Source organism: Ictalurus furcatus, chromosome 8 (genome assembly GCF_023375685.1).
Source record: "Ictalurus furcatus strain D&B chromosome 8, Billie_1.0, whole genome shotgun sequence".
NCBI lineage: Eukaryota > Metazoa > Chordata > Actinopteri > Siluriformes > Ictaluridae > Ictalurus > Ictalurus furcatus.
The window spans coordinates 7,799,779-7,811,532 of NC_071262.1; the positions used below are offsets into that span (position 1 = coordinate 7,799,779).

The 11,754-nt window shown below is 38.0% G+C and overlaps 1 protein-coding gene across 1 annotated transcript; it reads right to left on the reverse strand.

Moving 5' to 3' along the window:
* Positions 1-9,156: 9,156 nt before the first annotated feature.
* LOC128611926 (anti-apoptotic protein NR13-like) lies at positions 9,157-10,298 on the reverse strand. The gene has a single exon (XM_053631799.1). The coding sequence runs from the start codon at positions 10,058-10,060 to the stop codon at positions 9,524-9,526; it is 537 nt and encodes a 178-aa protein (XP_053487774.1). The 5' UTR covers positions 10,061-10,298; the 3' UTR covers positions 9,157-9,523.
* Between the last annotated feature and the right edge of the window lie 1,456 nt (positions 10,299-11,754).

The window sequence follows — 11,754 nt, forward strand, 5'->3', positions numbered from 1 at the left end:
TGTGTGTCTGTGTGTGCTGTTTGTGTGTGTGAATGGGCTGTGTGAATGTGTTTGTATATCAGCGCCACTCTAAGACTGAGGGCAGGTCTCGGTTGGAGCTCTCCCACAGAGATGTGCACGGTTTCTTTCTTCCTCCTCCTCCTAGAATAGGAGAGCTGCAGTGTGCGCCAAGTTCAGTAGAGCTGTGAAGGCAGTCAGTCTGTGGCAGGTTTGCATATGGTGGATGTTTGCTTAGAGTGGCTTCACTCGATCATGTGTCTTATATAACTGACTCAGGGGGTCACACAAAAAAGAGGGCCTCCCCCACTTACACCCCTCCACCCCTCATGTCAGCCCTCCCACTGAAAAACAGTGGAAGAGGGGGGTGGAAGAGGAAGATGGGTCACGGAGGTTTATGGTAATAACCCAACAGATGCTCCTGTTTCAAACTCTTTGCATGCCAGACAATTGGTGCACATCGGTGCATAATGAACCTGTAGGTTAGCTGATGACAGAAGACCTTCTTTAGACAGCTACAGTTACCTGGGAGAATTTTTTTCTTGCCACTCCCTACATACCTGATCACACATCTGACATTTTATTTAGTGTACTGGGTTTTTTTTGTTTGTTTGTTTGTTTGTTTTGCCACAGTACAACTGAATCAGATTCACCATTTAGAGTCTGAGAGGTTTGTACTGTTTCTGAGTCATTTGGGTTTTTTTTCTATAAATGTTCATTATTTTAGTTAACAGAGCAGAAAAATCTGACTGAGAAGACCAGAATTGGTAACACCTTTCTTTAAGGTCTATCCATAAGTCATACTTAACTATTGAATACATGCACTAACACAGCCCTTGTGAACTTTTGTACACCTCCAATCCTAAACTAAAACCTAAGACAGGATACATTATAAATACAAATGAAATATACACATTATTACAAATTTCACCTATGGTATGAACATTTATATTATTGTCTTCTAAAATCACCTTTAAAGTAAAACCAGCTCTAAGTTAGCCTTATTAACTACTTTTATTAGTGTATGTCACTATGTGCTTGAGTGCATCAATTTTTGCACAAAAAACATCGCCCCAATAAAGTGGGTTGATTATGATTATGTTGTCTCAAAGCAACTTGTTAGTGTCACTGGCTTCAAATTCTGAATTTTGACATCAGAATATAGTGAGACTGTACCAAAATACCTGAACACACCTGAGCATCATCCTATTATCCTGAAAGTTGAGTTAGCCTACAATATATACTAAAGATTGTCAAAATTCTACAATTATTTTTTCCTTAATCTCTCCATTATTGATATCTAGTCATATATGACTCAGCTGGCTGTCAAAGAGCTTCATTATTTCATGATGCACTGAGGATTAGTACATGCATAAATTCATCATAATGGAAGCAGAATTAATCTATGCATATTTGTGGACTTTATAGTAGCGTTACCTTTCTATTTGTAGTTACAAAATTTTGTTTTCTTAATCCTGTGAATTAGTATGCAACAATTATTTTATCTCTTATGTTGAATTGTGAAAGTAGTTTAAAGTGGTTAAAAAAGGACCAGGTTTCTAATTTAATGCAGTGGAGTAGCCGCCATGTCCAATGACATTAGGCACGTTACAAATGAAAATTCCAAAATATTCCAAAAAATGCTGTGCTGTTGTTTTCCCACAATTTACCAACATGCTCTCATAAGAAATTTGTAAGAATTCAGAAAAATTATTGCAATTACTTTGAAATAAATAATTTTTTTAAAAAAATAAGAATGCAAACCCCAGAGAGTAAAGTTGGTGAAGCACTTAAAAAACAATTAAGCACTTGCTGAATTGACAGAAAGCAATGATGGATGGATTGTATTTGTCATGTAAGACACAAAGTATCCCCCTTGTAAGGATGTTCCTGAAAGTCATTTTATTCACTCAAGCCCTGAGTTCAGGGTCCATGCTCCTGCACCCTCTACACACTGTGCAGGCATTGTTTTACGAGTCACCTGCCCTAGGGCAAATATGTCCCCAACACCCTCTTCAGACTTACCAACATAAGCACCTTCCATTTTTAAATGGCCCACTTGAAATGGTCACTTCTCATGAAGTAATCTTTTCACTCTGCAAGTGGTTAAGTCTCAGTTTAAAGGTGCTTATCCTCCCTAGGCCCCCTTTTTTTTTCTTTTTTTTTTTAGCTCTCAGATAATTCGCTAATGTACACTGACCAGGTACTGTCCATGACTGTCATCCATGCTGCTTTACATCATCACAAATATGCATGGCATGTAGCATGTGTAGATGGAAGTCAACAGACTGATTTGGTTATTTAAAGCTGCCTTAGTTCTTTGTTATGCATGAGAGAATGTTGATTGACATTATGTTTTTTGCCTACTGTGTGGCAAGTGAAATTGGACAGGAACAAAGATTTTGCATCTGGATGAATTTAAATAGCAGAATGACATTAGTACATCTATATGGTGTGTGGAGTCAGAGTTCTTTTATACTGCACACAGTTCCTGCATTTCAGCTTTGTAAACCACGACAGCTTAGAATGAGATATCGCATAACACGGCCAGTTCTGTAATGCAACCAGTTTCCTCTGGTTTCAGGGAATACCCTCAGTTGTCTACACTAAGTGAAATACATATTCAGCTGGATGAGTAACAGTCAATGTTCTTGCCATAAAACTTCATAACTTAATTTGGGTTATGTTTTAGTTCGCTGTCCTGTTAAAGCAACATTCATTGAGTTTGATGGCATTTGGTTGGATCTGAGCAGTTAATATGTTTCTCTAAAATAATAGTAAAAAATATATATATCTTGTTTCTGTTTACACATTGTCAGAAAAAACAAGTGAACCAGCCACACAGGCCAATAATGTACTGTCTTACAAATGAAATGCTGTGCTTTGGATCATGATTATTGCTTTTGTAGCCATTCAGGCCATTCTGAGATGCTTTTCTGCTCACCAAAGTTGTAAAGACTGTTTATTTGACTTACTATAGACTTCCTGTCATTCTCCTCTGATCTGAGCATCAAGAAGGTGTTTCAGCCTGCAGACCCTCTGCTCACGGGATGCTTTTTGTTTTTCACACCATTCTGTATAAACTCTAGAGACTGTTGTGTGTGAAAAGCAGATCAGTAGTTTCTGAAATACTCAAACTAGCCCATCTGGCACCAACAACCATGCCACGGTCAAAGTCACAGAAATCAGACTTTTTCTTCATTCTGATGTTTGATGTGAACATTAACTGAAGCTCTTCACCTGTATCTGCATGATTTTATGCATTGGGCTGCTGCCAAATGATTGGCTGGTTGAATAACTGCATAAATGATCAGGTGTACAGGTGTTCCTATTAAAGTGGAAGGTGAGTGTGTATATAATCAATAAAAAAAAACATTATAATTATAGATCAAAACACTGTATCAATAACAATTATGAGCATTAATTACAATTAAATATGTCAATATTAAGCCAGTGTATTTTCCCTTATGCTATGGTTAATCTGATATTGATGTACATATTTAAGCTGACATTCTATACTTTACTGCCATACTTTCTATTTCATTTCAGTTCCATTACTCATCTAATTCAATTTATCTGGAGTGCAAAGCCAAAACAACACAAATTGTATTATTGCTCATTACCTGCTGGCTGCACCATAAAACTAATAAAAACTTCAACGTTAAAACAACAAATAATGCATTTTCAACCAAATAAAGAATAATTTCACTAAATTCACAGGTATTAATTTTCCTCTGGTGAGTTATCGTGGTCATAAGGATTTATTTTAATACCCTTTGTAAAGAGACATTTTAAAATATGTTTGATATTCTGAAGTAGACTGCAAAGTCAAAACATTTGCACCACATTACTCATATTCATATTCACCTGATGTAAAGTTTTGAAGTGGCTTTCAGGTAGTGAGGTGGGTTTTTTTCCACCTCAGTATCCTTGCATCTATTTTTGGATACTAACAGATGATCTGCTATGATGGCATTGAATTCCTATGGCATTTCTTCGGAAGTGGCCTTGTTCATCCGGAACCTGTGGACCCTGCACAAGCTGGTATTTCAAAGGGTTGGGATCTGACACAGGAAGCACTTGGATGTTTACAGGAAGTTCTTTCAATAAAGGAATGCTATACAGGCTGCATGCCGGCTACCATTGACGACATTCGAGGTCTCTTGTTAGATGCCTTAAATAAAACAGTACATTATTTGGGCATTTAATTTTAGTTGCACACGTTTCTTCAATCATCTGATTATGTTGCTTGTAGGAAACAAAGATGACTCCTACTCAGGGCATGTTTATGAACAATATTAATCACTCCACAGGTGGTTTTTCATCCCGGGCTAAAAAAAGGTCTCTTATCTGACAAAATGTTATTTGCCTGCTTTCATGAGTAATAACCTTCCTGTTTATTATACACATCTTAATTACCGAACTCAAATACATCGGCAAAAATAAACAGGCGGATGTTTGTTGCAGTTGGTAAGAAATCAAGTAGGTTGAATATTAAGAAATATGGTCAGAGAGGTAAATGTCACCACTGGTGTTTCTACTGAGCTGTACATTCTGCAAGTCTTTCCCTCCATATGCAATACTAGCATTGAAATATGTGACTGAGTTGTGAGTTAATGGAAAAGGTTTCATTTTATAGTTTTAAACGACTTGGAGGTTGCTGCTGATGTCAGACTAAAATCTACAATGCAGTGTTTTTCTTATTAAAAAAGTCCAAAAGTCCCAATATTTTTTATTCTCATGATTGCACATACATCATCATGTCTGTTTGTCTAAAAGTCATGTAATCCCAACTTTTCCAGAGTTGTGATTTTGTGTGCTTGTCATCATGATGCTATTTTTTGTTCTGTTTGTATTATGACTAATACGATTGGAGCAAATTTACTACACAGGAGGAACTTCTAGGACATTCTTCAAGCTGTCTCAGCCAATTATCTCTATGAACGTTTGCCCCAGTGCTGCATGACTGCGCAGCAGCTGTCTAATCCAGGTTATCCGGCCCATGAGCTAGAGAGTGGTAACTGAGGGTAACTTATGAGGTATGACAGTTTAGGGCGCCATTGTTTAAATGGGGCCAAAGTAACTCACAGCCACTCATTCATTCATGGACAATGCAAGGGCTCAAAAAGGTAACAGCAGTTCCCACCTGCACTAGTGAATTTTACTGGTACCTGCTGTACCCATTCATTTCGAGTTCACGCTTTCTACATTGATGATATAAAGCATGAATTCTTCTGTCAACCTGGTGTTTGCAAGTTAAGAAAGCTGTTTTTGCTCAGTGGCCCTGTTTGAATAGAGTAAGTCAAGCCCACATGTACCCTCATAATATTGAGCTTTACTGTACAGTAGGTGCCCAAAGCCAACAAACATAGAATGGCTTTGAATTCTTTGTACATTCAGCCTGTAATCAGAAGTACAGATCTCTACAGAGGTGACAGGTGATCCAAGTGATCTTAATGCTAGTTACCCCGCCTGTGTGTCACAAAGTGGATTGGATCTGGGCCATGTGTACAGGAGATATCCTCTGAAGCTTTGCTTTTCATCCCAACGTTCTGTATCCAAGCATGAATAGGAGTGGACCAGTGCTAACTGGCCATCTATGCTTCCTCTCAGGTTTTAGGACACCTTTCCTTTTATTCTTTCACACCCCAAAAAGAGCCGAGCTATGTTGTTAATCCAGATCGAGAGTTCATTTTATTGTATGCGCAAGATTAAAGGAAGTCAAAACAAATTAAATGCTCAAAGAGAAGTAGCCAAAGCCAGTCCTCCTTTTTATGCAGCTGTTCACATGGTGTTGCACTTATCAGAATTTCAATCAGTTGCATGTGGTTTGGAAACAGCCTGCTTGATGCTGGATGCTGGCAGCAAATTCTGAGGGCTAAAGAGTGTGGGGTTAACTTGAGGGAGTGCTGTAACTTGACAGGTTAGAGGGCTGTTTTTGTGGGTAGCAAACTTTGCCTGTTCCTCACTAAACATTTTACATTTTTATTAACTCCCTATGTGCTCTGAGCTTACTGTAGATCTGTGTTGTAGATCAGTGTTATAAAGAATAACAGATTTTCTGTGTGTTACTATCAGTGTGTACAGTCTGAAACAGATACAGAACTGTCTTTCAGTGAGACATTGTATTCCTATACATGACCTGTAAAAATGATAATTAAAAAGAATAGTATGCTAGTAGTATGTAGTTAGTTAGCGGATATTGACCGTCTTTAAATGATCCTTTTCCTGTGCCTTACAGTCACTGTTTTTAAATTCGCTATTACCCTAAACATGTACTTCTTTCTCATCCATGTGTTATATCTACGACACTGAAGATTTTTACAGGATGTTATTGCTATGATGCTTTCAAGCCAAGGTGAATGAAGACTGAGTAACAGCATAAAAAAAGACATGCTTTTACAGTGCCAGCCTCTGTAAATACAAAAATCCATTTCCACTTTGGGGATTTGTTGGGGATTTTGTTTTTCCCTCTCTTACCCATAAAAAAAAAGTTTTAATGATTTTGATTCTTCCTCTCTAGAAGTAGCTCTGAGTTTTAAAAGGTGAGAAATGAAGCTGAGTGGTTGAAACTCACTTATATGAATAGGAAATAAAAAGCCTTCATAAAAGCTATGCTGGAGTGGCAGCGTTTTGAACCAAGTCTTCTTTGTTTCTTATCTCTGTGAAATTTGCCTTTCATGTGCTGACACCTTCCTTATTATAAATTCTCTTTGCTCTGTCTGGGAAGAATAACATAACAATTCATGCTGCTATATGTAGCGTTTCCATGGTTTGCCAAGCAGTAAATGTAATTTATATACTGTCGCAAAAAAAAAGCCAATAGCAATGGTTTTTGTAGCACTTTTTGTCCAGCTGCATATTGTTATCAGCTGAAAGGGAAATGGCAAAAAAAAAAAAAAAGTGACACATTAATGACCCCCAGTCTATAATGGCTAGCGTTGAAGCCAGAATATCCATACCATAAATCATTTCTTTTTGGTAAGGGCAGTCTTGGTCCCCACCTGTTAGGGGGAGTTTGCCTTCAGGTCATTTTTCACCATGAGATCAGGGACCCATTAGGAATCAGTTCACTCTGTGAGTGCAAAAATGGATGGAAAACACCTGAAATTTCCCCCTCCTGCCTGTTAATGCCTGAGAGAGCAGTAGAAAGTTGGATTTCTTGAGGTGCACAGAAACCCCATCTTTAAACAATAGGGGGGAAAATAATCAGCTTGTCAAGGTTAAGTATATATTATGATCATCATTCTACATTCACTTTGTAATGTAATGATCCCCTATGGTGCATTTTATCCAATATGAAGAATTTAATTGGGTTAATGGATTTTAGTTATCGGGATGATGAAAAACAGTTTAGAGGCAAAAAAAAAAAGAAAGAAAGAAAGAAAGTGAAAAAGACAAAAGGAGAAAGAACCAAAGAAAGAGAAAAAGAGGGAGAAGGAGGAAATTGAGCCAGTAAAGGATGTGCTGCCCTTTGTGTCTCTGGCATGTTGATAAATTGGCTTCTCTAGAGAAACCAGTTACTTTTATACTTTGCCATGGACTCTATTTGTACCATAGCAACTAGACTTTTGAAGTGTAGTACACAACAGTAAAACTTGGCTGACACAGTTAACAAATAAAACGTGGTTCTAATATTTCTTAAACTGTTTTCTCATCTCAGTATTTTTACACCAGTTCAGCTCAAACACATTCACATTCAGTGTGCGTTCAGTAAAATTAGCTGGGTTATTTGTATTGTAATTTTCATCAAACTGTTTTGCATTAAAATATTTTGCCAGCAATTTCATTTAATTTTCACATATATTTAGCACCTCTCAGAGCAATTAAGAGAATTATATTTATCTACATAGTTCGATTACTTTTTATTTATTTTTTATTTTTTTTGCAGGGAATAATCGGTAAATTAATCAGTAGTTGACTTCAACTCAAGAGCTGAAGGCAGTTTGCCAGGATGTACTACAAAAGCATGCATATTTATTACTGAAAGTACCTTAGTCCCATGACTGACTTGGCAATAAGCTATTTATTCCCTGAAAGTCTTTTTGTAATATAAGATATCCTAGACAAAATCTAAACAAAAATCATGTACATAAGTCAGATATAAAAAAAAAATGGGGTTCAATTCTGAGCTCTCTGTGCAGAGCTTTGCATGTTCTCCCTATATCCAGATACTCCCAAAGTGGGCCAATTGGTGGATTGGCAAATCTATATTGCCACTGTATGCAAATGAATCCTGTCTAGGATGTGTTCTGGCCATCTGACCAGTGTTCCTGGAATCGGCTCCAGATCCACCATAACCCTGACCAGGATGTAGATTTTCAAGTGATGCTCATAATGACAGAATCATACACATGTGGGTCTGGTCTGATCCACACCTACTCAACATTGTGGACTGTTATACTAAACATTATTGTGTTTTAGGTGTGTCATTAATTATGAGTGTAGACATATCACACCCTCTCTTCACTGATCCAGTTACACTAGATGATCCATTTTTGTGCATTATTATTTGTTCTTATAGTACTTAATGGACTGGACCCCTTCTGGTCTGCTTTACAGTGCCTTCCAGGTGTCTGAGGTAATTCAACCAGTTCCTTCTCACTGTTGCGTGTTCAAGGAAACCCTGCCGATCATTTCTTTGCTTGGCAATGCAGGAATATGTGCCCTTTTAGCTCTCCTCTTCATCCTTTTCCTCAACCATGAGCTAAATTTGTGGGACATTTGGATATGACAACAATATTTTAATACAAATTACATTATTGATATACAATCTGAGCCATAATTTTCTGTATTTATTGTAAGGGTAGTCTAGGTAACACACATGTACTGTATGATGACTACTGTCCACTGAGTTATAGACTGGACTTGTGCTGTGAATGACTCTTCAGCTGTGCAAACTTTATGGCTTTGTTGTTGTGTAGTCACTGTTATTTATACTCCATGTGTCCAAGCATACATCCTTGAACTCTGTGGGCAATGGTACTTTGGCCTTAGGCCTGCTTAAAGTTCTAGATCATAGCAGCAGGAAACTGACAGCTATAAATGACCCAGAAGAAGTGGAGGAAGGATGACATTATTACCACATTCAAAAAACTCAATTCTGCCCTGTCCAGGCAACAACTGTGGGTGCTGAAATAAAGCTCTCGGACATGGTAGTACATTCTCTACACTTATCATCACCTCAGGTCTGCCAGATTTGAGCCAGCCATCATGAAACATACAGTATTTTTCATGCTCACTTTTCTTTTTTTTTTCTTTTTTATTTTTTTTATGGTAATGACTTTTATTAAGAAAGTGTTAAATAAATAAAATAATTCAAAAATACAATTTTGTCAAGGTAGGGAAAATGCCTAAATAGTTACAATTTGTTCTTCAGATGGTAAAATAAATACAAATTTACAAGTGAAATTGGTTTTAAATTTGGGGAGAAAAAAAATCATACCACATCACATGATAAAAAGGCTTACAGAACCTAAAAACAGAAAATGGCGGCGAGAATGAGAAGGACACTGGGACATGTGGCTCAGCGCATTAGGAGGAAGGTCAGTCCAGCCAAGCAGACTCCCGCGGCTGCGAACAGCACCGTCTTCATGGACAAATCGTGACTGACGTGATCGGTGCTGCTGAAGAACCTGCAGAAACCGTCCCAGCCTCCATTCTCCAGCAGCCAGTCACTCTTCTCTTTAACCAGGTAATCAGCGATGGTCTCGGCGAGCTTCCTGCAGCTCTCCACTCCGTCTCCTCTGGAGGACATCTCGGCGGCGACGACGCCCGTGAACGCAAACAGCGAGACGATTCTTCCCCAGTTCAGCTTTCCGTCCTCCACCAGCAAGGTCATGACGCTGCGCAGACAGGTGCTCAGGTCCGATTTCAAGCCGCACGTCGACAGGAACATGCGCGACATAGACAGGAACTTGGTCTTGTACTGGAGCTCCAGATCCTTCGCCACACGGCGCATGGCCTCGGCCGACTTGCTGGGAGGCATCTGCTGGTTCCCGATGCAGAAGTCGATGTAGTCTTCGGCCAGCATCAGAGTCTCTTTCCTTAACCAACAGGACATTTTCTTCAGAGAACGAGTCTGCGAGTTTTGTCTAATTTCTTTGACAATTTGGCGTCTCCTGGCTGGGCTGCGCGAGTCTTTCAGCTTTTCTAGAGAACAAGTAAACCCAGGACGCTCTGGAGAAGTTTCACACTGAAGTCTGTGTTGATGCGAAGGTGGTTTGTTCTTTGTTTTGTAGAGCGAAAGACAGATGCAGCCTTAACACTGACCGGTAGACATCATCAAGAATTTAGAATTTAGAATTTAGAATTTTATGATGTCATGACATCATCGTGTATTGCTGTCTCCATGGAAGCGAGCCAGTCAGTGCGTTTACATAGACAACAATAATCCACTATTAACCCAATTAAGACAATACTGTGATTAAGAACCTACCTTGTAAACAGCACTTTTTAATTACCTTAATCTGATTAAGGTCATACTCGAAGTAAACACTAATCGAATTAAGACATGTGGAGTACTCCTGTTTTAGTCACATTATGGACGTGTATTTCATGCTCACTTTTCTATTTTAAAGTTCTCCCTCATAAGACAAAAACATTTTTATTGTAGAAGGTGGTGCTCTCACTGCAATAAGATTGGAATGAGTTATATGAGAAGCACTGAGTAATCTGATGTACTAAAGAAAGGAACAGACCTCAAGCCTCAAAAGTTTTCTAAACACTACTTTTAAGTTTTTGAGACAGTTCGTGAATAGTGTTAAGGGATTTCATTTTACTCTAGTCTATGTGAAAGTAGCAGTCACTTTTGAATGTTTGGTTGCTCTTCATAAAGAAACTGGTCTAAGCACATTTTCACTGATAGTGATTTACCATGATACAGCACATGAAATATTCAATTAAATCCTGCACTATTTATTAAATATACTGTAACTAACTTTCCTATAAACTTCCTAAAGGGGTTCTAGTTGGAAACATCTCTGAGAGGGAATCCCTCTGTTGTAGTGTCCTACCTAAATTCTTATAGCAGTAGTAGTTCATTCATCTTTAGTAAGTACTTTATTCTGGTCAGGGTGGATCTGGAACCTATCCCAGAAACACTAGGTGTGAGGCATCGATGAACAAGAACGCAGGGAGAACATGCACAGAATCTCCACCGGGCATGCTGCCCCTGCTGTATATTTACTGTACATGCAAGTATAATTTTACAGTACATTCCAAAATAAACATAATATTCATTGACTGTCTATAAACATGCTCAACTTATTCCCGTTTTCAAATAGATTTATGATGCTATTTAAGAAACAGCTGTAAATATGTATGCCATAAACACAAGCATTACAAAAATATAAAGAGATTAATTTTGTTTAGTTTTTTTTAAATGATTTTTTATGTCAATTATAAATACAAAATCTACAACCCCAGTTCCAAAAAAGTTGGGATGCTGTGTTAAATATAAATAAAAACAGAATTCAATGATGTGCAGAAGTTATAAACCCATATGTTATTCACAATAGAACATAGAAAACATATCAAATGTTTAAACTGAGGAAATGTGCCATTTTTAGAAAAAAAATGGTAATTTTGAATTTGATGGTCGCAACACATTTAGGAAAAGTTGGGACGGGGCAACAAAAGGCTGGAAAAGTAAGTGTTACTAAAAAGAAACAGCTGGGGGTTAATTGGCAACAGGTCAGTAACATGATTGGATATAAAAAGCATACTTCTGAGTCTTTCAGAAGTAAAGATGGGTAG